The sequence below is a fragment of the Chinchilla lanigera genome, unplaced genomic scaffold, assembly GCF_000276665.1.
Source record: "Chinchilla lanigera isolate Chin_1 unplaced genomic scaffold, ChiLan1.0 scaffold00029, whole genome shotgun sequence".
Lineage (NCBI taxonomy): Eukaryota > Metazoa > Chordata > Mammalia > Rodentia > Chinchillidae > Chinchilla > Chinchilla lanigera.
In genome coordinates this window covers 8487721-8513521 of record NW_004955430.1, presented here as the reverse complement: position 1 = coordinate 8513521, position 25801 = coordinate 8487721, and the positions used below count along the sequence as shown (strand labels likewise).

At 42.4% G+C, this 25801-nt stretch overlaps 1 protein-coding gene across 1 annotated transcript in view; it reads right to left on the bottom strand.

The window, feature by feature from the left end:
• Positions 1 to 2938: 2938 nt before the first annotated feature.
• The window catches only part of Galnt15 (polypeptide N-acetylgalactosaminyltransferase 15), a 46811-nt gene continuing 23948 nt past the window's right edge, over positions 2939 to 25801 (bottom strand). Inside the window, exons 4-10 of the mRNA XM_005387449.2 lie at positions 21586 to 21753; positions 19421 to 19538; positions 17705 to 17899; positions 12912 to 13043; positions 12404 to 12508; positions 8534 to 8677; positions 2939 to 4873 (exon numbers count right to left, since the gene is read on the bottom strand). Coding sequence (XP_005387506.1) covers positions 4727 to 4873; positions 8534 to 8677; positions 12404 to 12508; positions 12912 to 13043; positions 17705 to 17899; positions 19421 to 19538; positions 21586 to 21753 — 1009 coding nt within the window. The 3' untranslated portion in view covers positions 2939 to 4726. The remainder of the gene's footprint in view (positions 4874 to 8533; positions 8678 to 12403; positions 12509 to 12911; positions 13044 to 17704; positions 17900 to 19420; positions 19539 to 21585; positions 21754 to 25801) is intronic.

Sequence of the window (25801 nt, the reverse complement as noted above, 5' to 3'; positions counted from 1 at the left end):
TTAAGAAAGCTTGTTCTGCTTAACCTCTCTTAAAAGAATCTGGAATCCGTATGTCCTCCAAAGAAGATCAGGGGGTACTGTGCCAAAGCTTTAGCATTTTTATTTGTTTGGTAATTCGTACTTCATAAAATGAACTGGAGTCTGCTTATAATAGGAATGTATGCTATACCTTGTTTCCCTGCTTTTTGTTTTTGCTTGTTATTTATAAAAGTATTTTAGTTTTATATTTTTCAATCTCATCATCATTTCTTTTTAAAACAATCTTATAGAGATATAATTCACATATCATACAATCTACCCACTTGAAGTATACAATCCAGTGATTTTCCATTCATGATTTCTTTGGTAATATTTCTGTTTATTTTCAAACTTCAGCTTCCTCTGCTGCTGAGTCAGACTCTAGTCCAGAGTGTACCAAACTACAGCTGTCAGTCAAATTTGGCCAGCTACCTGTTTTGGTAAATAACACCCAGCCATGCTTATTATTGTCCATGGCCTTTTTTGCCCAACCATGGCAGAACTGAGTAGTTATGACAGAGATCACAGGGACTGAAAAGTCAAACATTTGCTATCTAGCCTTTGCAGAAAAATGTCCAGCCCCACTATTGGCTCAGCCTTGTTCTTTGATTCCCGTCTCTCAATATACCACAGAAATCAGGAAGTTGTGGGTAAAAGCTTGGGTCAATGGAAATAAAGCCAACAGCTCCATGGTGAGGGCTAGACACCTAATCCTGAAAATTCCTCTGGAAACCCAGTCCTGCCCTCACTAGGAAACTTCATTGGTCACCTTGCTCTTTTGGACTTCAGAGCACTGTTTATCTGATCACTTTCTCACTACCTACCTCATATCTGAATCTCTTCATTTGATCATAAAGAGCAATCCTGTGCTCCTCTCCTAGTTTCTGTGGTATACCTGTATAGTCTCTAATAGCAGTATGTACAAGTTGTTGAGTAATAACTGTAATGTGAGAAGGAACACTTTGTGATGCAAGAGGAACCTACTTTCCTAGGCCTCAGGTTTCTTCAAGAGGGGACATCAATTAGTGGAACATCTATGGCTTCTCTCCTTATCTCACTCACTTTCCCCCCAAGGGGTAATGTTGTCTTTTGTTATTGATAAACTTGGGATAAGGACTAAGCACATTGCCCCTTCCTTGATCTCTTTCCCCCAGACATAGCTCCCTGGAAACCCATACTTTGGCTCAGCTGTTTGGTGGAATAAATTCAACTCAAGGATAAGCTGGAGCAGAGGGTCAGACTGCTGATATGTAAAGAGGGGAATTTGGTAACCAGAATAACTCTTTCAGAGGAAAACTTTCTATGGGACAGGCCATGTTCTTTGGAACCATAGTCAAGGGAAGAGAATATGACCAATTAAAAATGCATTATCAAGGCAGCTATCACTTGTAGGTGACTAGAGCTTACTATTACAGTGAACTCTGGGAAATAATTATGGGAGAGGCAAGGAAGTGGAGTATACCAACTCTTGTCAGTCACCCTCCTCCCATCCACTGGTCCTGGGATGTGCTTGTTATTTCAGATCTGCCCTATATCTTTTTTTCTTTCTTTCTTGGTATTTAGGATCAAATCTAGGACACTTCACCATAGAGATACACTCCTAACCCTTTTTTATATTTTATTTTGAGACAATGTCTCGTAAGTCACTAATTTGCCCAGGCTGGTCTTAAACTTGTAGTCTTTCTGCCTTAGCTTCCCAAATAGCTGGGATTACAAGTGTGCAACACCAAGTCCAGCATTATTATTATTGTTATCATTGTTTTAGAAAGTGTATCTCTATGTAGGCTTGGATGGCCTCAAACTCACTATACAGCCCAGGCTTGCCTTTGGCTACACAGTGATCCCTTGGTTATCGAACTCAATTCATTCCAAATTTGTGTTCGAACACCAAAAAGTTCAGGAACAAACCATATTTTTCCCATAAGAAATAATGGAAAACTGAGTAATTGGTTCTCAGGTCCAAAAATTACACCTATAAATTCATTTTTCCAGGACTTTAACACATTTTGCAATGATTTCTTTTTTACCTGTAACATGATTTTCAGTTTTCCATTATTTAGCTTTACTGCTGGTACCACTAACTTTCTTTGGAGCCATGGTTACAACATTGTACCAAAAAAAAAGGGCACAATGACAAGTGTTTTAACGCACTGACATAAGGACTGTATGTGGTCTGGGCAAGAGGAGCTTAGACTGAAGCCTCACCCCTCTGTGTCTGTGGTGGGACACAATGTATGACTTACTCTCGGCCCATACAGGTTTTTCAAGGTGGATTTTCGGTTCAACTTATTGAGCAAAGTTATGAACACTGAACACTGAGCAGCTTTTATTTTGAACTTTGTTATTTGAGTAGTGGGAAGTTCAAGCCCTCTAGGGCTGATAACTGCTTATACTGTTGTGAAAGAGCATGGGACTGTAGACTGCTGGTTGAACACCTCCCTCCAGCCACCAAGTGGGATACTTAATATTAATGAGGAACTTGGTGAGACGAAGGGCTAAATTCAATCCTAAAAAACAAGTCTAATCATAAAATTCAGGTGGACAAGTGAAATCAAATTCAAGAATCAGATCTCTCAACTGCCAAGTTCCTCTGCTTTTAAATTGATCCCTGTGGCTAAAATGAATGCAGAATCCATAGAGAAGAAAGGAATTTGAATACTGATTATGCTGTAAGGAGAAAATTCTTTTAGACCTAGAGGGAGGCACTAAATGGTGATTGGTGTTTGTAGTTTGTTTCAATTTGTGTTTAAATTAAGGGTCTGTAAGCACCAGCCAGGGACTGAGTTGACAGCCATTTCTGTAATAAAGTAATAAATCAAGGGGATGGTTAGGGAAGCAAGAAACACCACATTCTTGCTTTGTTCGACCAATTAAGCAATAAGCCATCTGGGTCCCTTTGTTAATTACCATCAAACACAACTTACACAATTGAATTCAGCCTTTTATTTAATTATATTAATTTATCCCAGCAACTTCAAATACCCACAATGCCAATAATAAAGTTCATTAAAAAATAGAGGCCTTATTTAATTTTTATTCTTCAACCACCAAAACTCTTTACAAGTCTGTCATCTGAGAATTTTTAGCTCCATCTCAGCCTTGGGATGTTAAGAGAATTGTTTTAAATATAGGTAGGTTTGAAGCAAAAAGATGGTGGCTAAAATCACTTCTCTAGATAGGATGGTTAATCTAATGCTGTTGCAATACAGTGTTTGTGATGATGAAATATTCTATACTGTGCTCTACCATACAGTAACTATTACATACATATAGCTAGTGAGGTCTTGAGATGGGGCCAGCATAACTGAGAAACTGCTTTACATTTTCTCTAATTTTATTGGGTTTCCATTAAATAATGCCCCAGTTGGTTAGTGACTACCATATTAGATAGCACAGGTTTAGAGTGTATTACAAAGACAGTGAAATGCAATGGGCCATTGACATGGTGGATGGAAAATGAATACATTATTTGGTGGTTATTATTTGGAAACCCACACTTTCTACCTAGTTTTTTTGAAAGATACTGTGCTCTGAGACAGCACAAAGGAGATCAACATCTTTAAGGGGAGATTTGTGAGCTACCGTGTAGAGAACTAATTCCATCTGAAAGAGATATGGGCATGATTGCTATCTTCTCAATAGCGGAACCAATACCATTTAGCAACTCTTATGGCCATTGAGGTGGACCAGATCACAACAAGGAGAGCCAATCAGCTCTAGTTAACTCTGGTTCTGCTCTAATGAAGGTATATTTTTCTTGAATGTGTGAACATTCAACCTAGAGACACACTTAGACAGTTCATATGGATCCACAGATGGCCCTATCTGATCCAGTTTTCTCTCATAAGAATGGCTCAGACTCTGGTATCTCCCTTGCAAAGGTTGTTATTTCTTGTTGATTCGATGCAAACCCTGTAACAGAGCATCATGAAAATCTATTAACTGTAAATACCTTTGTTAATGAGAATGCTCAATCTGGTGGATCCTTCTAACAACCAGTGACTAAAGAGAAATCTATGGCAAGGGAACCAAGCTAGAGAGGGGTGAGGTCAGGTGAATGGAGGTAGAAAGTTTTGAGGAAATTCTCACTAAGATGGGACTGTTGTCCCAAGTCTACTGATTCTTCAGCTGGCTAGGTTGAGCTGGAGAGTTGGGACAATGCTCCCTTCATCTAGTCTCTAACCATACTCTGCTGTTCTCTGTAACTTCCCTTCCTTCAGCTCTGGTTCTTCTAATGAACATGAAATTTGCCCTAATAAAATGAATCCAAAATTTTTGGGCTGTCAGGCTATTGCATTCTCTTCACGGTTGGCCATAGAGACAATCCAGGTTAAGGCTTCTTGCAGACAATGATATTCATCCATTGGATCGATGTGTCCTGGAGGTGCTGACAGACAGTGTCCAGGCCCTCTCTAGTCAGAGATGAAAGCAATTGTTAACTGCTCAGTGGAAAAAATTAAAGATCTTCTATGCTATATGATGATTATCTTTGATGATGGAGACAATGAGGCAGTGAACCAATTTTTTTAAAAGCAGCCAGCAGTCAATAAACTGAGAAGGAGGGACATCCTACATTCAGAGAACTTTCTTCCATCCTACACCAGGAGCACACACACAGGAGTCTGCTTCAAGAAGTATAAATGCTCTTTAACTCTCCTGGGGCAGAACTACGGTAATCAGAATCCTCTTTTTCTTCTGACGTTGAGATTCATCGTTCATCTACAGGGTGGACTTTGTCAAAGTGCCACAGCTGGCTGGCTTTTCCATCACACTGACTCAAGAACAACTCTTTATTGTTCTGCTGAGCCATAGCTTCCATGCATTTCCCAGAAAGAATGTGGACAATCATTCCATTCTGAAAAGAGACAAGGGGAAAAAATAAAAGAATGGAAAAAAAAAAAGAAGGAAAAGTCAGCCCAGCTACAAAAGTCAGCAAAGATGGATGTTTTTAAGATTTGTGCTGATTGTTAAGACTATAGTAGAAGTGGCGTGAAAGGGCCTGGAAAGGAATAGTAGTATTTTGGATTAATACAAAATATAATTTAAATAGCCCCAAAATTCGGTTGTCACTCAAATGTTGGGTATCATTAACCCAACAGTCTTTATTGCAGTTGTGTACCTGCCATTTCTTAGGAAGTTTTGGTTAGGATAATTACAGGGAGAAAGAAAATTTAGTCTTTATGCTTTATTTGTAACATTTATTGTTATTACTGTACTCATAAATTTCTGCTTTCAAAAAAGATTTAGTCCCTTCCTTCTTTTCTCCTTTTCCCCATCCCAGTTGTTCTTTCCTTTTGAGCAGTTTTTTTTCCTTTCACTATATCTATTGTACCTTTTGGATCTTATTTACTCTTTCAGTTTCTTACACTAGGGAGACAGTACGATATTTACACATGTGAGTCTGGTTTATTTCACTTATGAGTATGGTCTCTAGTTCCATCCATTTCCTACAAAAGCCTCGAGTTTACTTTTTTAATAGCTGAGTAATACTCCATTGTATAAAAATACCACATCTTTTTTATCCATTCTTCAATTGATGGACATTTAAAAAAAGAAATGTGTATATGCACAAGATAGCTAAGATAATTATACTACTAATTTCTATTAGTTCGTTGAAAGGAACAGTTAGTGCTTATACTGTTTGGTCAATTTTGCATGCCTGTTTCTGGTAATCTGAGCAATTACTTTGAAGACAACAATATGCAATATAATAACCATTGTTAATTTCCTATCATCTTGTTTTGAAATTCTGTATCATTTTTATAGTTTTTTTCTCTTTAAAATAAAATTTAAAGAAAGATTTAGTGGGCTATATCTCTGTTAACCCTGCAAGTTAGAGCTGCAGCCACCAGGTTGCAGTGGAGAGTACAATCCATAGCAGTGTACAAGAATGAAGGCTAAACCAGCTGTTCAGGAGACTATAATTATTGTCTGCTCAAAATCCACCAGATTTAATATTGAACACAACATTCCATTTTCCAGAAAAATTGGATTTCTTTATGGAATTAAACAACCTTCGTCGGCAAAGCTGAACATGTCTATTTTTGAGATAAATAATGATATAGCCCTTTTAAAATACACAATCTCATGGTTTGTAGTATATTCACAAAGTTGTGTTACTATTGCTGATCTAATTTGGGGCTATTTTCATCACTGCAAAAAGAAATCCACTACTCATTAACAATCACTCCCCATTTCTCCCTCTTCCCAGCTACTAAAGATCACTAACCTAGGGCTGGGGATTTAGCTCATCGGCAAAAGCGCCTGCTTGGCAAGCGCAAGGTCGTGAGTTCAGTTCCCAGTACTGGAGAAAAACCAAAAAAAAAAAAAAAAAATCACTAACCTATTCTCTGTGTTTATGGATTTGCCTATTCTGGACACTTCATATAAATAGTTATAGAATATGTGACTTTTTATAACCAGTTTCTTTCATTTGGCATAATATTTTCAAGATTTATCCATGTTATAGCATAAATTAGGACCTTAGACTTTTCTTCTTTCCTTTTATTATGGCAAAAACACAACAAAACTTATCATCTTAACCATTTTTAGTGTAATGTGTAGTGGTATTAAATACACTGACATTTTTGTAAAACAAACTTCTGGAACTTTTACATTGTACAAAACTGAAACGTCGTACCCACTAAACAACAATTTCCTTCTTCTTGCAACTGGCCCTGGTAACCACCAGCCTATTTCCTGTTTCTATGAATATGACTTTAGAGACCTCCTATAAGTTTTTCTTTTTGTGACTGGCTTATTTCTATGTAGTATAATATCCTCAAGTTTCGACTATATTGACACATGTGACAAAAGTTCCTTCCTTTTAAAGACTGAATAATATTCCATTATATGGAATTATTTCCAGGAGGTAAGTTACCCCTGCCTAAATAGTGCACATTACACTTAGAATAAATGTATATCCACATTTTATCTATGCATGCATGGACATTTGGGTTGCTTTCAGCTCTGGGTTGTTATAAATAGTACTACTATGATCAGTATCTCATTCTTTTATCTGCCTGAATGATAATACCTTTTTTTACAGACAGAGTCTCACTATATAGTTCATAGCGGCCTTGCACTCACTATGTAGCCCAGGCTGGCCTTGATCTCATAGTGATTCTCCTGCCTCAGCCTCCCAAGTGCTTGAATTATAGATGCCCATCACCATGCCCAGCATGATAATACCTTTTTAAAGTCTTATTTCTTAATACCTCAAATTTGCTAGGTGCATCTTACTCATCTTTTTAAAAATACTTCATTTTTATTACTTCATATTTGCAGTACATAATGATTACATTTCTCATGGGGAGTTGGTACATGTACATAACACATCTTAATTCTTTTTAGCTTCTTCACTTCCTCTCTCTTTCCCCTCCCTCCATCTCTTTGTATCCTTCTCTTTTCTTTTACCTATCATAAACTGTTTCTAAAACATATCTTTACCACTGGGAAGGCTTAGAATGATCTTTTGTGATTACCCAAGAAGCACCTTGAGCTTTGAAGACTTCTTTGTGGATATGTGCACCCCTGAGTCTTGGGTTTGCATGTCGCTGAAGCCCTAAGAGCTTTATTGTGAGTTTGTTCAGCTTAAGTTTCCTATTATGTGATTCTCTTCTTCTATGGTCTGCTTTAAGAATACCAGAGTTCTGTTTCGCTATTTTTACTCTTCACTCCCAAGCTAAAGTTGAAGAAATAATTTTTTAAAAATATGTGCATTTATTTGGGTAGTGCCTGGACCCAACCCAGAAAGAATCTGAGATGGAGAAAAGTTATACATGAACACTCAGTGTGGATACTGTCCAACTCCTTTCCCAGTCCTGTGTCTGGGACTCACTCACTCTCTGTAAGCACTTAAACCTCCCTGAATTCCTCTGCATTGATGTATAACTGTGGGAAAGGATCTAGAACCTCTCTCTCTCAGGGACATAGAAATCAAAAGTTTGCTAAGATATTGAAATGCTCACAGTGAATTTACATTAAAAAGAACATATCTATAGATCTATATCTATACATCTACATCTGTGTCTTTTCTTAATTTGGTGGACACAGGGACTTTGCATTGCATCTAAAGCTGCACCACCAAAGTAATCGACTGTTTCTGTAATGTGCTCCACCATCTTGTGTGTAACCCAAGCTAATAAAGTTTATTTTATTTTATTTTATTTTTGCTACCAGGAATCGAACTCACAACTTCACACTTGCCAGGCAGGTGCTGTGCCGCTGAGCTATCTCCCTGGTTCCCAAGCTAATAAACTTTAAAAGGGGGCCAGTCCCACTGTGCCATAATAAACATCAGAACTACACAGAGATAGGGCAAATTAGCACATTTCATGATGCTCCTGGCTCAACTTCCCGGCTGAGTTGTCTTTACCTCCTCCCAAGGTCTTGCCACTAAGTTTGACAATAGGGCACAGGCCTTGTAGTGATATCTGATCTCTTGGAAGGGCAGCCAGCCAGAAGTTCTTCTTGACCAGCAGCACTACTGAGTCTTCCTGAGTGTATCACTCACCTCCTGGAAGTCCCAGTGTTGCTGATGAATGGCAGGGCCTTCCTCAGTGCAGTTCTGGAGAACCACCTGCTCTTGCTTGATATCCAAACACAGGTGTCGGGGTTTGCCGAAGTGGATCTCCTTCCTGCCGGTGTGCTCCAGGTGCTGGGGCAGAGGAAGGGGTGGTTAGCACAGCTAGGAAAAGGCCTTCTCTAGAGCTGGAGATGAGGCAAGAAGAATTCACAGTAGAACTGAGGTCTAGGGGTCATCTTTAGATTCCAGGGGAGTCAGCAAGACTGTACCTGATGTTCAAGGTTACAAACATGCTGCAAGATGAGCCCTGGCCTCTGAAGCCCCACATTCCAGCTGCTTTATGTTCATATTCATCCATTCTGGCAAGTCCCTCCATTTTGCTACTTACTGCCTCACGGGTAAAAGCATAAAGGATGCTGTGTGTTTTGTGAGTACCCTGTTGGAAGGGCAGAGGAACCTCTCTGAGGCTCAAGTTGATTTTTTCTGGGAAGATCTTACCTGCTCTGAAACTTATTTTCCTGCTGCCACTGGTTATCTGCTGACTCCTGCTCATGGTTATTATGTCTTTACGGTTTTGCAGTATTGGGTTTGCGAGGGATTTTAACTGAGAAGCCTGTGCAGACTAATTGGAAGCGATGTCCTGCAAAGCCATGTGCTGTTTGTTCCTGTCAGATGGAGCCTGAACTGACTTTGATGTTAATGTTGTGGCTTAGAGACAAGATTGGTTTCATGGACATGCAACCTGTGCAGCCCTATGGGACCTGATGCTTAGACAGGTTTAATGCTTTGGTTTCAATAAACTTGATTTAATGCTCTGCTGTCACTGCCTTAAAATTATTAATAATTATCCAATTAGAGATGGCACATTTTTGTTTTGCACTGGAGTCTGCAAATTAAGCAGCCTACCCTAGTCAAGGATTCCCAAACTACACAATTAGTATAAATTTTAACCCTAGACACATGTTGAACACAAGCTTGTGGACAGTTTTCAGGGGACAGTAATTTTTTTCCCACCTAACCCCTATACAGATAGGCTTCTCTGCCATTTCCCTGTGGCAGTAGGTAGATATTTCTAGCTAAAAGTGTCAAGAACAGGTTTCTCCTTGAAGGTCAAAGCTGGCTTTATATAGGAGTCTCATTTCTGGCTTCCGCAGAAGGTAGGCTCTCTGCTTATCCCTGCATGGAGCCAATATGGATTCCTGAGGGTGATGGCAACCCTCTCCTCCACCTGGCAGGCCAGCCTAGCTCACGCCCTATGACTCTGGTTTTGGTTGTCTCTTGGCTTTTGATCCCTAGAGATTTTACTTTCTTTCATGGAAACTCAATTACTTAAGCATGCAAAAGGTCATTTCATATTCTTTTCCCAGCATATCATATCAAGTGTTTTTAGGGAAGGGTTTTCAGTTTCTCTGGTCTGTATTTTGGCTGGATCACTAATTTCCTCAAAAAAAAAAAAAAAAAAGTAATTGTGTTTTCATGATAGAGGCTGTACCATCCCTACTTGCAGATGAAGAAATTGAGATTTACAGCAGTTAAGAAGCCTGCTAGCAAGTGGGGGAATCTTACAGCTAGCAAGTGGGGGAACTTGGATTGAAACTTCGCCAGGTGTGACTGTACAACATTCACATTTTCACACTTGCTCAATTAGTGCACTTTGTATTTATGTCCTTGTCCCTTTGTCTGATCTGAATCCCTATAGGAATATTCAAGGAGATTGGCAAAGGGCAGAGTCCGAAGAGCCTCTCCTTCCATACATAGCAAAGCCTAGCCTTGACCAGCCTACTCTAAGGCCTGGACCGCAGACTGATGGAGACCACTATGAAGCAGCTCTAAGCAGGACTTAAAATTAACCAATTGGCTTTCTATATTTACTTGTGAGATTGTCCATGGCCTAGGCCCCTTATGTAGAGGTGGGCAGTGGACTCATAGTAAGTGAACCTCTGTGAGTCGCTGGTCCAGGCTGAGGCCTGTGAAGCCATAACACCTTAAAGGACAAAACAAGGCAACATCTGAGCATGCCTGACTCCAATCCCAATTAACTAGATAAAGACTGTAGCTGCAGGCATCTCACTCGTGCAGTGAAGGTCAACCTGGAGATAACATAGTTCTCCGAAATTAACATAATGTATTACTTAGAGAAGTCCTTAAACTGACTCCGAAGGTCCTGCTCAGTTTCCTACGCTTTCCACTGTAACCCCTTCCTTTGTTTGAAAACCAAATAAATACTGGCCACCCAGAGAAGTTTTTTTCTCAGTGCCTAGAGAATCTCAAATTCTGTTAGAGGGTTTTGATCCTCCTGGAGCCCTAAAACCATACTACTTGTCTCCTTTAGTTAAGCTGTGGAGAAGAATATTCTGTAGTTTACCTTTCTTTTTCTTTGGAGGCGGGTGGTTTTCCAGTACTGGGAATCAAACTCACGACCTCGCGCTTGCCAGGCAGGTGCTGTGCCGCTGAGCTAAATCCCCAGCCTTATAGTTTACCTTTCAATGTATTACCTGTATGGCACTTCTAGCCTGACCAAGCCATATGATTGCTTCTGGAGGAAGTCTAGCAAAAGCATTAGTGTAAAAGGAAATGAAAAGGGCTGGATTTAGCTCAGCGGCACAGCACTTACACAGCATTTGCCCGGCAAGTGTGAGGTCGTGAGTTCAATTCCTAGTACCAGAAAGAAAAAAAAAAAGGAAATGAAAGCAGGACCTTAGTCCCTTTAGAAAGCTGCTGGGACAACACTATATGCTTTGCTGAGTTATGTCCGAAGGAATGATGCCATGATGGCTGGCTAAGTCAAAGTTCAGTCCCTGTGGTAATTAAGCTGTATCACCCTCACTCATTCTGTTAATGATTCCTCCCATTTCCCCATTCCTGCTTTGTGAGAATCCCAATAAAAGGCTAGAGAAAATTGTAATTGAAGCTTCAGTCCTACAGGCTGTAGCCCCTTGATCCCATAACTTTGTCTCTCTCATTTTCCTTTTCATCTGCTGCACCTCATCCTTGGGTCCTGTCACCCCACACAGAAACCAACCTTTTGCTGACAGTAAAGCCTTCACCGTCTACTCATTCAGGAGTTTGCGGGCCTGATCAGTCCTCTACACCAGACCTTCCAGGAGATGGTCCCTCCTTTGCCCCAGGTTCTCTAGACCTCACCTGCTTCCTCCAGTGAAAACTTCTAGAGATTGTTTTTTTCATTAGGGTCTTTGGATATATGAAAACTTAACTTGGAGGCCCCTACTACAGCCTGAAAGCATAGATATTTGGGGACAGGTTGCACTTTCTAAATTTTCAACGGAATTGTGAAAAGAAGTGGATCCACCACTTCTTCAGCTCCATCCTCAGCTAGCATCAAAGGAGGCTTTCTACCACCTCAGGCAATTATACCCATGATGGAAATTTTGAAGAGCACAAGAAATATCCAAAGATACAGGGAGACCTTCCTAATGACCAAGGGGCCTACTTGGATACTAGAAAGACCCTGCTGCATCTAGATCCTTCCCCACAATTCAATTACCTTCTTCTTTGCTCCTCAGACCCTTGCACATTACCTCAGCCCTAGAGGCATCAATTGGTAATAGCTAAACTAGTGCTTCTGTGCCTCAGTTTCATCTGCCAAATGAAAGGTTGACTAAACAGCATTCCCATTTCTCTCTAAGTGCTCCATTCTTTGGTTCAGGTCTACCTAACTTGGGGTGAGATGGCAGAGCTATGACAAATTATTGTGGTGGGGAACTACGGGCATTTAGGAGACATGGAACCACAGAAAGGAGATACAGCAAAAAGAAATGGAGTATAATGCAGAAAAATGGCACCCACTTGCAAAGCTTTTTTAGGCTATTATCCATGCCAAGAAGTATGACCACCTACCTGTTGCTTCCTACTGTCATTGCAAGGAGCTAGCATCATGGGACAACCCAGGATGTCCCCTTCTGCTTGGCAGTCTGCACAGAAGCCAAGCCCAGAGTTGTGGAGCTGCAAGTAGACATGCACACAGAAGTGAATCCCAGTGTTCACGAACTCCATTGAAAAGGCACCCTAGGTCAGGCACCATTTTTCTCTTCTCCCTGGAGTGTAGCCCAAGGTGCACTGTTTGGGTCATGATGGGTGGTGTAAAGCTGAAGCCAGTGATTTAAGGGACAAACCTTCTGAAGGAAACAAGCCAGCTTGCCTTGCTGAGGAACTCTGGGATAGGGTAACCTAGTCACCTTCTTCAGGCCAGCACGGAGATAGGGCATGGGCTAAAGGCCTCGGAGGCCCTTCTGAGCTCATGACTGGTTGGCCAGGGTAAGGGAAGAGCATTTGAATGTATAGTTCTTGTCTGGGGAGGCTTCCCTCTCCCACCCTTCCTCCCAGTCATCCCTGAGTCATGCCTTGCCTTTCCGGAGAATCTAGGTCTGTGTTCAGCTGGGTACAGCTTGGGATAGATGTTGGCCAGAAACCAGTGGAAGGTCCGACAACCTAGTCTTCTTTGCAGCTGCAAGCGTTCTGTGCAGTCTGGCTTCTCCTCCTGGAGGAGGAGAAGGACGTCAGCAGTGAGAGGATGGAGGCTTGTTTTACCCCAAAATCCATGTAGTAGTGGAATGCCAAGGTGGCTAGGAAGAACTAAAGGATCAGGAGAGTAAGGTATCCACGATCACAGTTCCCAGGGCTTGCAGACATCGGGGAGGGTCATGAGTTGGATGAAGAGGTTTGGAAGAGACAGAAGAGGACAGGTCTTCCTTAGAGAAAACTATGGCACTAGCACAGCTGTGATATCACCTCCTCCCAAAGACTCCTAGATCTTATTTACAATGACCAGGATGTGTATGCTTTCAAGACTTCTGTGGAAGCTGAGGAAATGATAGGGCTTTGCACCTGAGTTTGTGTGGTGTAGAACTTCATTTTTAAATTTAAAATTTTATTTTTAGTGCTGGTGATTGAACCCAAGGCCTTCAGACTGAGTTATATACCCTCTTTCACTTTTTTTTAAAAACGGCCTTGCTAAGTTGCCCAGGCTCAAACTTAGGATCCTGTTGCCTCAGCTTCCCAGAGTGCTTGAATTATAGGTGTGCACCACCACCTCCCTTGTGCTGCAGAATCTAGATGGCCTCGTGGAGACAGGAGTTGGCCTAGAAGCAACTGAGATGAAGTGACTTGTGAAATAGTGGGATAGGGACCAAGTGAGGCAAGTTTATCTTTCTTTTTCTCCAGTGCCAAATTTCCCCTGCTAATGAATCATTTGTTTGGCTACAGAATCCCCTCACTTTGAAATTTTACTATATAATATAATTGTATTCAGATGGACATCAAGGCAATTCGCTAACATTAGTAAAAATTATTGTTTTGCCTCTATTGCCAGGATACAAAGAATACTACACAAAAGTTTAGTTTCAAGTCCTGGATATTAGGAGGACTTGAAGGGAGGAAAGGAGAGGTTCCAAGAAGGGGTTGAAATGACCAAAGCCCCCACCCCCATGTCTTTCCCACAAGAAGAAGAGATAGGTCCATGTCAGAGTCCATCTTGATGGCCTTTCTTTACCTGGCAAAAAGACGCTGGCTCAATGGCCTACGTGAGGCGAAGGGATCCCGCCTTTCCCTTCTCTTAGTCCTCACATGGAGACGTTGGGAAGAGCAAGGTTGGAGTGTTTTATGCTGACATTCCCTTGCCATGTTTCTCCAAGAGCGCCTCCTTGAGCACCTGCCTGGGCCCTGCCCCAGAGACTGTGACTCAGACGCTTGGGCTGATGACCCTACAATCTGCATTTTAACCATTCCTAGTCTTCTCCACAGATACTTCAGGGAGAAGACAGATAATTTCTTTAAGTCCAGAATTTCTTCTTTATTTAGCATATTTATGCACCACTAACCTAAAGAGATCTATTACTTTTTCCTCTGAGGAACTTGGCATGAAGTTTTTGTTTTGTTTTTTTGCTGGTTTTGGGCAGTGTTAGTGTTTATTTGCCATCTTGCCAACCCCTCCTCAGCGCTGGACTTTGTTACCAAGGCAGGAACATTCCCTCATGTGAATTCTATCACCTTCAACTTATTTTTTTTCACCTTCACCTTTCTTGGTGAGAGTGATGAGACAAACCGAAAATCTACCCAGCTCTCTGTGACCTGAAACAACTCTGAACTTCTTCCCTATCTGCACAACTACGCTTGGGAGCGAGGTGCAGTCCCCCAGTGTGAAACCCAGCCTCGTCTTGGTGTTTGTGTTTGTGCAGTTCGAAGTGCCTGCGGATATGTACTTGCTTCCAGGCAATTCCAGAAATTGGGAACTGGTATAATGCTCGCTGTTTTAGAGCCTGACCAGCCCGCTTTTGAGAAAATTCTATTTGCTCATCTAGTTGGTGATTAGGGGATGTTAAAGGTACTTGTTTGTGTTCCCCAGGATTTGTGCATCTCAAAATCTATTTGAGAGCTTGGAAAGGTTAGAAATCTTTAGATCAAAGCCAATTTTTAGGTAGTTAAATTTAAAGTAATGCATGCTAGCTAACACCTTCAAAGAAGCAGGGATATCATTAAAATCTTGAAATCAAACTAAGTGATAAGACACTTCCAAACTGTGAAGTGTGTGTGTGTGTGTGTGTGAGAGAGAGAGAGAGAGAGAGAGAGAGAAAGAGACACAGACAGAGAGACAGAGAGACAGAGAGAGAGAGACAGAGAGAAAGAGAGAGAGAGAGAGAATAAATATCTCCCCACTGACTAGTAAAGATGCCATGCTCCTAAGCCCTCTTAGGCCTAGTATCTAACTGATACTTTATATTTGCCAAAGCACCATTTCACATTTCATTTAATTGTATCCTAAACTACTTTCTCAGAGTCACTAGCTACCAGTGGTGAGAAACAAAGCTTAGCTTTAGTTTAATATTTTTTTCACCATCCACTTGTTCCATCAACAGATATTTATGAAGTATCTCCTATGTACCCGGGATTGAACCAAACATTGAAGATTTTAACAGTAAGCGAAATACCAATTGTCCCTACCTTTGCTTAGCTTGTAAATCTCTGACACATTTATTGAGAACCATCTATATGCCAAAAACACATTGCTGCCTCCCACAGAGTCAGGATCACAAAGAGATGTTTTACTGGCTATTCCCAGAAAAGAGTGATGTGAAACTTGAGGATTTGTGTTTCCAGGCTTTAGGAAGCTGGGAAGCAGAATATACACTAGTTGAGCTAGTTCCACTTTTAGGCCTATTTCTGCCTCTCCCACAACTTTTCTTTGGCCCCATCTTATGGGGCGTCAGTTTTTTATTTTATAGAATGAAAAGCTTGGCTGAAAACAAACAAGTACCTTTAACGTCCCCTTATCACCAACTAGATAAGCACATAGAATTTTCTCAAAATCAGTCTGGTCAGGCTCTTAAACAGTGAGCATTATGCCAGTTCCCAATTTCTGAAATTGCCTGGAACCAAGTACATATCCATAGACACTTTGAACTGCACAAATGACCTTTGTGTGGAGAAGGTTGCAAGTCTGTGAATAATTTACATGTTGTTGAATTAGGCTGGCTTGAGCCAGCATACCATGTTCTAGTGAGCCTCTTTAGCAGAAGGTTAGCTCAGTTCACCAGAAGCTCTGCTATATTTAACACTTCTGTAAGTAAGAGTTCTTTAGAAATGATGTCTGTACAAACATTAAGCAAGTGTTCCCTGAAAGCAAACACGGAATTGACATTCCAAGAGAGAAAAGAGATGCTTTGGCCAAAAGAGGAAAGAAACAAAAAGCCAGAGTAGCTCTGTGGACCTCTGTAGAACTTGGTAGAATGTCACACACTTTCTGCTGCCAAATGGGAGCTGACCTCGCCAAGTGGGGCGAAACTCTTTTGCTTGATCTTGAGAGGACAGACTCTTCCCTTAACTCCTCCTGGGATGTTTGAGTTGAACCTGTCCAGCCATAGTTCAGCCACCACTTCCCCTGAGAAGGTGTCCCTCCATGGCCTGTCTAGGGTATATCACTCTCATCGTTGTGGACATTATTTCCCCTTCAGGGAGCTCCTGCCCCACCAGGAGCACGATGACATTCGGCATGGTTAGGCATCGCCTGCAGGACCCACCCAGGGCCTGACCCAGGACAGATGCTTAGTTGACCTTTGTGGACTATTAGCAGGAAGCAGCCAGACAGGGTTTACCTAGCACCCTGCACTTTTTAAAGTGCTTTGGATATTTATTTTACTAAATCACCCGAACAACATCAAGAATGGTCAGTAAGTGAGGTAGTAGAAGTACTGAGTGATTAAGTAACTTCAGGATCATACAGCTAAAAAACCATTATTGAAACCCATATAATTTTATCTTCTGGGGACACAAAAAGGTCTTTAGCCTGTCTAGACCTTAGGAGTGAATTGAAGCTGTGTATAATGAATACTTTTCTCCAGTTAAAGAAACAACCTCAAAGTTTAAGGAACCCAAATTCTTCAGGTCGTGGAGGTGGTTCTGCTAAAGGGAAGGAAGTGGATCTAGGTGGGAGGGAGCAAATTCTGAGGACCTAGGAGGAATACAGGGCCCCTGTCAGACTTCCCTGCACCCAGGGAAAGGCCTGTTGCGGCGGGGTATAGCATGTCACTCCTTTGATAGGCCCAGCCTTCATCCATGATGTATGACCTCACATCCAGCTCATCCCCAGCAGCACTGGCTGGCAAGGGGCTTGCAGCAGCTGTCCTGGGACCACTGTGGGTCCTGGGAATCTTATTTTTCGAGCCTCCATTTCTAACCCAGCAAATATATCACTTATGTGTCTTTCCATAAGAGCTGATGAATTAATGATGCATTTTGTGATTATTTAATTACAAATTTAGAAGTTTAATTTTTCTGTGGCTTTTTTTAGCCTCTGTGTTTATTTTACATTTGTATTTATTTTGTGTCTGAGGTAACCTTATAGCCTTGAGCACTTTGATCAGGAAGAAGGAGCCCTTGGAGACCTGTCCCACTGCTTATCCGTGTCCTGTCTCTCCTTTGGACCCGTGGTAAGGGTTCCACCACATAGTTTTCATCCTTTAGACACTAGGGAGCTCTAGGCCAAGGTCAGTTGTGATGTTTCAATGCTGAGCAGCCACTTGAGAGGGGACAACTCACGGAAGCTCAATTTTTTCTTCCAGGTAGGAAGGAGGCCCTGCCTGACCCAGTTTCCAGCTGACGACCCCAACATTGGGCACAGAAATCCCCACCCGGCTCTCTCCTTACCTTGTTCAAGGTGAAGGCCTCTGGGCTGTGCCTGTAGAAAATTTCTTTGAATGGCCCCAGCCATGTCTCAGCAATGCGGACCTTGTTCCTCAGAGTGGCCTCCTGGTCAAGGGGAGAATGTGCAGCCTGATTTTGGTAGACATGCCCCACCCGTGAGCAGGGAAGGATTTCAATGGAGCCACCACACAGCCAGGCCTGCCATGAAGAGAGAAGGTAAATTCTACCTCTGCTTCCCAGAACAATCATAAGGAAAAGACCCTGTCCAAGAAGGCGGGCACAGGAAATCATTAGCACAAAATGGCCACAGTCGTTAAAATCCTTAGGGTAGATTTTAGATCTGGGAGTTAGGGCAGGGGAATGGCAAGGTGGGAAGAATGGGGCATTTGTGCCAGGATGGAAATGAGGGTGATAGGCCCACCCATGGATCTACCTAAGTGTGCCACCTGTAAAACTCATGCGCAGACCCAGCACTTAGAGAAATGAACCAGCCATAGGGGATCAGTGTCCCTACTCTCTGGAAGGTGCTTTCAAAGGTTCCTCTGGTGGTCAGGAACTTGGTGAAAGCTTGTGAGGCCTCACACTGTGTAGGCCCCTGAGCTGTGTGTGGTGGAGATGAACTCGAGCCTTCCTTACAGAGCCTTCATGACTTCAAGAAGGTCCTCCCTGCTCCCAGTGATCCTTTCCTCTCAACAATGCCCAGTGTCCATTTGGCCAGACGCTTTTTGGTCCACACTTAACAGTGCTCAGAAGGGCAGCCTATGAACTGAAGGATCCCAAGGCAAGAGTTCTCAAACTCTGGCCAAGGTGCCCCAGGGCACTTCAGAGAACTCCAAGAGCACCAGGCATATTTTTCACTTTTTTTGAGTGAAACAGTGACATCTGTTGGACGATGTGCAAACCACAATCCTGATGTAATTCGAACTTCAGGATTAGCTAGCGCTCTGCACTTTTGATGACGGATGTCTTTGCTGGGTTAGGGTTTTGGAGGTTGCTGGGATGAAAAACAAATCATCGTGCTCAAATCAACCTGGAACAGAAGGTAGGGGTGGAGGGAGGGTGTCCTATCTGATTCCAAGGTTTTGAAGGAGAAAAATGCTCTGCATGTGCTAAGTTGTTAGGATAGATACTTCCTAAGTCGTTTGGGCTGCATTTTCAATACGCAGAATAGTGTGGTGTTTGTTTGGCCTGTGGATGTTAAAAAACTGCTGAGATGCTTGGAATGGAGAAGCTGTGGAATCTCTGCTCTGAGGTGTAAATGACTGAAAGTGTGCCTTCGTCTGCTGGCAGGTTTACCTTTCTTTCCCTTCCTTACTTCCCTCCCCTCCTTTCTCCTTCCTTCCTTTCTTTGAGACAGCACCTTAGTATGTAGCTCAGGCTGGCCTTGAACTCACTACATAGCCCAAGCTGGCCTTGAACTTATAGTCCTATTTTAGCCTCCCAAGTGCTGGGATGCGAGACGTGCACCGGCACACCCTGCCTAGCAGCACATTTTGAAAGTAAAATTCATGAGGCAAAAGGAGTAAAATCAAGGTGCAGCCCAAGAGAGCTGGGAATGGGGGGCTGATGGGATGTGTGACCCCCCTCGCTACAATGACTTTACGATTTACTGACAACCTCAGTCCCTACCCATGGTGTTTCTGATGGCTGCTTTCAAGCTACAACCACACACTGTATTGCAGAGATCCTACCTGTGTCCTTCCTCGGTTCAGGACATACCTTGAAGGATAGTTCGAGGTTTTCGCCACCCCGCAGTGACATGAGAGGGTCATAAGCTCCAGTGTTTTGGAAGTAATGTCTGTCCATGGCCACTACCTCTCCAGGCACTACTGGGCTCCTGGACAGAGAAGATGGGCAAAAGGCTTCAGTTCAGAATGTGGAGCATCGCAAGCACAGTGAGGGGCTGGGGGCTTCATAGGTGGGGGATCCAGGGGTTGAGAAGATGGACTCTAGGCTTGGACGGACCCCAACATCTTTAACTGCAAGGCTGGAGCAAAGCAGAAATCCAAGCATTTCATGAAAAGAGAACTAAGGTTGTCTGGGCCTTTTAACCCTCTGCTCAGGCATTGCTCCTGTAGAGAGGACCCAAGGTCTATACCCTGGGCTCCCACACCCGCTGCCTCCAGTCTTCCTGGAGAGGTGTTTGGGGCAAGGGTCTTGGTTAAAATGAGATGCTCTAAGGAGGTAGCTCTAGGCCAGGCAAAAGGACACAGTCAAGATGTTTCCTCTTCGCTCTTCCTTCATCCGCTTCTGTTTTCTTAATGGGTGATCATCCTCCCTCTCCCCAAGTCTAAGAGTAATCCACCAGGACCTCTAGAATTAGATAGGTCTCCACCCACCCTGGTGGAAATACATGTGACTTATAAGCAAAACAAACTAGAAACCCTGAATAAGGAAATTAGGATGACAATCACTATCCCGCAGCAGGGCTTTATAGAGAAAAGCAGCCAGAAGTCTTCTGTACAGTTCCTTCATTCAGAGACAAATTCAAATGCAGCCAAAGTCTAGATATGTCAAGATCTGACTCAGAGTACCAAGTTTTAAATTACCAGTGAAATAGTATTACATTAATAAGGCCTTTAGGTTATTAAAAATACTAAGTTATACTAGAATATTCAAAATTCATATTACAATGATTAGTATTAGCCACCTCTGCCACTCACCACTCGTACGATCTTGGGTGAGGTGTGTAACTTCGCTGATTCTCTGAGCTCAGTTCCCTCATCTCCAGTTGGAAAAAAAATAATATTTCATACTTGGTTTTGTGGGGATTAGAAGTAATTCATAGAAAGTGCACAGCATTGTACATGGCTTATTTTAAATGCTCACTGAATTTGGGGGTTGCAGGTTCACTATTCCTTCTCTGAAACTCATGAAGCCAGTATGTTGTTTTAATTCTGAAGTTTCTGAATTTTTAAAAGGGGCACACCTCATTCACTATGTATCAGTCCCAGTGGGGTCTGGGCAGCATTCTTTAGTCAAACTATATTCAATGAAACATGAATATTCACAGGAAGTGAGGTAAACGAGGCCTATGTAGATGGCCATCTCAGTTCAAGGGCAGTGTCTTCTGTCTAATGAATTATTTTAAAAGGGCTTGTTTTTCAGAGCTCTTTGGATTTTGTGATTATGGAGAGTGGACTGTGGACTTGTATTTACAATACAGCATAGCATAGCAGCAAAGAAAGTGGTTTCAGGACCCAGTAGGCCTTGTTTTAACTTTGGATCTTCCTCTCATTAGCTTTACAAGGTTGGGGAACATATTTAACCTGCATGTGCCCCAGACACTTTGGAGACAGAGACAATTAACCTTGCTGTGCCTTTTGAGGGTCTATGAACCATAGAACCTGAGAATTTAATAAAAATAACTGTTTGATTTTTCTTCACTAAATTTGAGATGGTTTGTTATTCCACAGACGATATCTAGAACATCTACTTAAAGAGCTATGCAAAATCAAAGTGTGTGAGAAGTGACCAGTAAGATTGGGTATATTTTGAGACTTGTGGTGTTCTAGCATTCACCCAGCTAAATTCCTCCTTTTAGCTGAACAACTTGTGGCCAAAGAGTTGCCAGTGTTGCCTAGAGAGGGAGCCGGGTCAGGGGCTAGCTCTGCCTCTTCCTCTTTCCCACAGTGGGGCACCCGCTGAACCTGGAAAATCTTCACTGATTTCATTGACCTCACACAGATAACAGCACCTTGCCCTGAGTGCCTGGAGCCCTCTAAGTGGTGTTCATAGATCAGTGCTTCCAGTTTTCCCAACAAGCCTACAAAGCAGGCACTATTATTACTGTCAGTTCTCTGATGAGGGAACTGAGACAGACTCAGTAACATGTGAGGAAGGTGTGGTGCCACAGGCAGGGCAGGCTGGCTCCCCAGGCTCACCTGATGGGGCTGATGGGGGACACGAGTGTCTTCCTTTCATGCTCTGGCAAAGGTTCCCAGTAGAAATCCAGCTTCCAGTCCAATACCCCACGTTGCAGCTCCTTGGCGGGATAATATTGGAAAGTCTTCCAGTCAATCATATCTATGACTGGAGATACTACACGGCTCCTGAGAAGAAGTGAAAAATCAAAGGAAACAAGCCATTCAATTGCTGGAGGCTGAAAATAAAATTTATACATGTGACGTTCATCATGGCGGCCACCAGTTACTCATACCTATCGGGCACCTAAAACATGCTTTGCTTGAATTAGGATGTGGTATAAATGTAAAATGCACACTGAACTTAGAAGACTTGGTGTGAAATGAAGGCTGTAAAAAAATAATCTCAATGATTTTTTACACTAGTTACATGTTCAAATGATATTTTGGATATATTGGATTTACTAAAATGTATTTTAAATTTAATTGCATCTGTTTCTTTTTATTTTGTAATGTGACTATTAACTTTTAAATTACACATGTGGTTTGTGATATACTTCTGTTGTATCCCACTGTCCTAGAAATTATATTTTTCCATAAGGAACTGGGGTCCTTTTCATTAAAGAATATATCTGCTCCTTTCTCTCTTTAAACACCTCTTGAAAGCATGAGGGGCAAAGAAATGGGGTGCTAGCCTCAGCTCTGCCACTAATGAGCTGCATGACCTTTAGATAGCGATTATACCTTTCTGGGCCTCAGTTTGTTCATTTGTGAAGTGGGTGACTGAACTACTACCCACAAAGGCCTTTTTCAACTATAATGCTCTAGGACTGCAGCTCTTACTCTCCATTTGTTTATTTGCTGTCTATCTATCTATCTATCTATCTATCTATCTATCTATCTACCTACCTATCTACCTATCTATCTATGTATCATCTATCTATCTAAGTTTCGAGACAGGTCTCACTATGGAGCCCAGGCTGGCTTTGAACTTGTGCTCCTCTTGCTTCATTTTCATTTCCTTTGAGGTCTTTGATCTCTTTGAGAATCAGGTAAAACTATGGACCTCTCCTGAGGAAATTCTCACATGCTGATGTACAAAAATATTATACACAAGGTCGTATGGCCTATGGATTCCTACTCTAAGGTCTGGTTCTTGTTCCTCCCTGTATCATAAAATGATTGGTTTGAGAAGTCAGGATTGTCAGGCCCAGACGTGTAGCTGGTGTTAATGCATGTGTATATGAGCACAAGGTCGAAAACAACAAAACAATAACAACAACAAATTCTATCTCTAAGTTTATTTGCTCATTTCCTCCTGCTTTTGGGGATTATATTTAATTCTAATTTTTTTGAACAGCCTGGCAATATGACCTCAGAAAGAGTGAGTAGAAAATTGGTACAGCTTTGGAACTTTACCTGTCAAGGAAGCAAGTCATACTCAGGTGTCCCAGGACTTGCCCTCCGCTGCCCAATGTCTCAATCGCATTTTTATCAGTCTCTTACGGCAGTAACTCCTAAATTCTGTGCTACAGAATGGATCCAGTCTCAACTCAGGGGTAGCTGAAAGTGCTCCTCCTAGAGAAGTGAGATTTCTGAAAGGAGCGATGCACACATTGGTCTCCATCTCTGATCTCCCCATCTTGAAGATAGCCAGGGCTGAAGCAAGCCTACCCAAATAGAGAGGGCCAGGAATCAGTGGCCTGCTTTATCCTATGGGTTTAAGTGAATGCTGGTTTGGGGAGTCCTGAAATCTACATTTAGAGAGAAAATCCTGATGTCCTCTCCTTGCCCTTTATACATTGTTCTCCCAGAAGGCAAGGGGAACTCAAACCTTCTGGGTCTCTTTTATTTTGTAGCACCCATGTTGACATAAGAAAACTGACGCAAGAATGAGGAAGAAAGAAGGCACCAAGACCCCCTCCTAAGTCTCCACTTAGTGGGGAAAAAATTGGGGAAATGGAATCCATTTGACTATTTACAAAGCATGTTGTGGAATTTCAGAATAGAGAGACACGGACACTGCGTGGCTGAATTCCAAAGAATTATATCAAATGCTACCTTCATCAATCACATTCGAGCATTCACACAATGAGTTGTCCTCCCTACACCCCTGTGTTTGACAAAGGCATGCATGACATTTTTATCAGTAAATGAAAACTCTAAAATTCATCATATATATATATATATATATATATATATATATATATATGCTTCATATTTCTGGACACGAGAGTCATATATAAAGTTCACTTCTAATAAATTATTAGCTCTGACACCCAAAAACCTCTTTTTCTTTCTGAAATTTCCTTCTTTCTCTATTTTGAGTGGGTATATACTAGTTAATCTCGAGCCTCCTTGAGCATATCTTGGATAGAAATGAAGAATAAAGTGTCAGTGAGTGAGGGAGAGATTTTTTGCTTCGGTTTTATTCCCATGGGCCATAGTGGCTGCTTAATCCGGGCTAAATTAGTGAGTAACTGCAGTCTAGTGACTCAAGAAGGGTAGTTAATCAAAATTTAAAAACCCACAGTATTATATTTAGCTTTGTTTTTGTACCTACAAATGTGTCTGATGTTCTTGGAATTCACTTAAAGCCAAACAGCAAAGGGACCCTGTTTGATTTGGAAGGAGCAGACAGTGTCTGCTCACTCCATCATCCTCCCACTTGTGAACAGAGTTTGAACTCCCGGTCAGGTACAAGGGGGATCCTCTGGAAGCCTTGCCAAGTTCCTGGAAGTCAAAAGACGTACAGAGGCAGTCCAGCTGTCAACAAAGACTAATTAACTGAAGTACAGAGGTTACCCAATACACCGCTATCCTGATATTCAGAAGCTGACTGCGGTTTCAACTCCCCCAACAGAACAATTTACCACAATAAAGAACAGTCCTACTTTATCTTGTCTCTATTTTTCCTGGGCCTCGACATTCCTTGAGGTCTGCTGTATAAACACCACTTTAAAAGCTTGTGAATATTCCTGGTTCTTGTGCTGAAGTGAGAAAAGGCCTGAATTCTCTCTTCCCAGTTTTTGTGACCCTAGGATTGGTATGGACTTTTCCGGGGAGAAATGAGAGAACTTATCCTTGAGGGGTGTGAAGGAGGATGGGGCCTGGGGCACTTCCTTGGGGCACCAAGCCCAGAGGAAGCTGCTCCCTCTGAGGGAGTGAACTCCTTAACACACACGCACGCCTGTACTCACACTCATACGTATGCGCACTTACTAACAGACAATAGACTCTGCTACTCACACAGACACATGCACACGCAGGGGAGTCTCAGGCTGTGTTCCATTATTTAACTCCCCATAGCATCTTCCAGGACTGCCCTAAAACCAACTAGGAGTAAAGGGTTATGAGGCCCAAAAAATTCAAACAAAAAATTCTATGTTGCCACATAGGCAGCGGCAGACTTGTCGTGCATTGCAGGCAGGGTCAGGGCACCAAGCCAGTAAGCAGGCCCTGAATTCTCTGACCAGCGTGTAAAGGAAGACATGGTTCTCTGAAATAGCTGATTGGTGGCTTGCTACGCTGTTCTTTCACTATTTCCACTCCACCCTTTTAAGGAAAGTTTTCAGACTTTTCCTTTTTTTCTGGCACTGGGTCCTCAACTGGTGACAGCATGTCTCTTGACATAAGCCTTTGAGGAAGGTGGATCTCCTTTTCTCTCTCAGAGAGCGGCAGTATGAGCAGCCCTACCAATAGCTCACAGGCCTTTGCGGTCCCTGAGGTGAGATGCCTTGGGACATCTGGAAGAGCCATCTGGCCAAGTCCCCAGCGAAGCAGGGCAAATCATAAAGGGGACATCGCACTCTCATGTTGCAGCTCCCAGGGCTTTGCCACATGGAGAGGACAGAGATGAAAAAGAGCTCAGATTCTAGACAGGTAGCTTTTCTTTCAGGTCCTCATTGCCCAGACTTACAAGCTGGAAATTGGGGGGGGGGTGGAAGAAATGAATGGGACAGGAAGCCACGAAGAAAATGTGCAGAGGATGAAAAGACATCATAACACACAGAAAAGACAGGACACTAAGGGGAAGCCAAGCCAGGAAGGCATCAGGATCAAAGGCCCAGTGTACATGTGTGTGTCTGTGAAGGAAACAGACAGACAGACAGACAGACAGAGGGTGAAGGGGGGAAGGGATAGAGAGGGAAGGAGGGAGGGTGTGAGAGGGAGAGAGAATGGGAAGGAAGGCTCCGGGAAAGGGTGGAGGGCATGGGACATCAGAATTTCCTCCCAA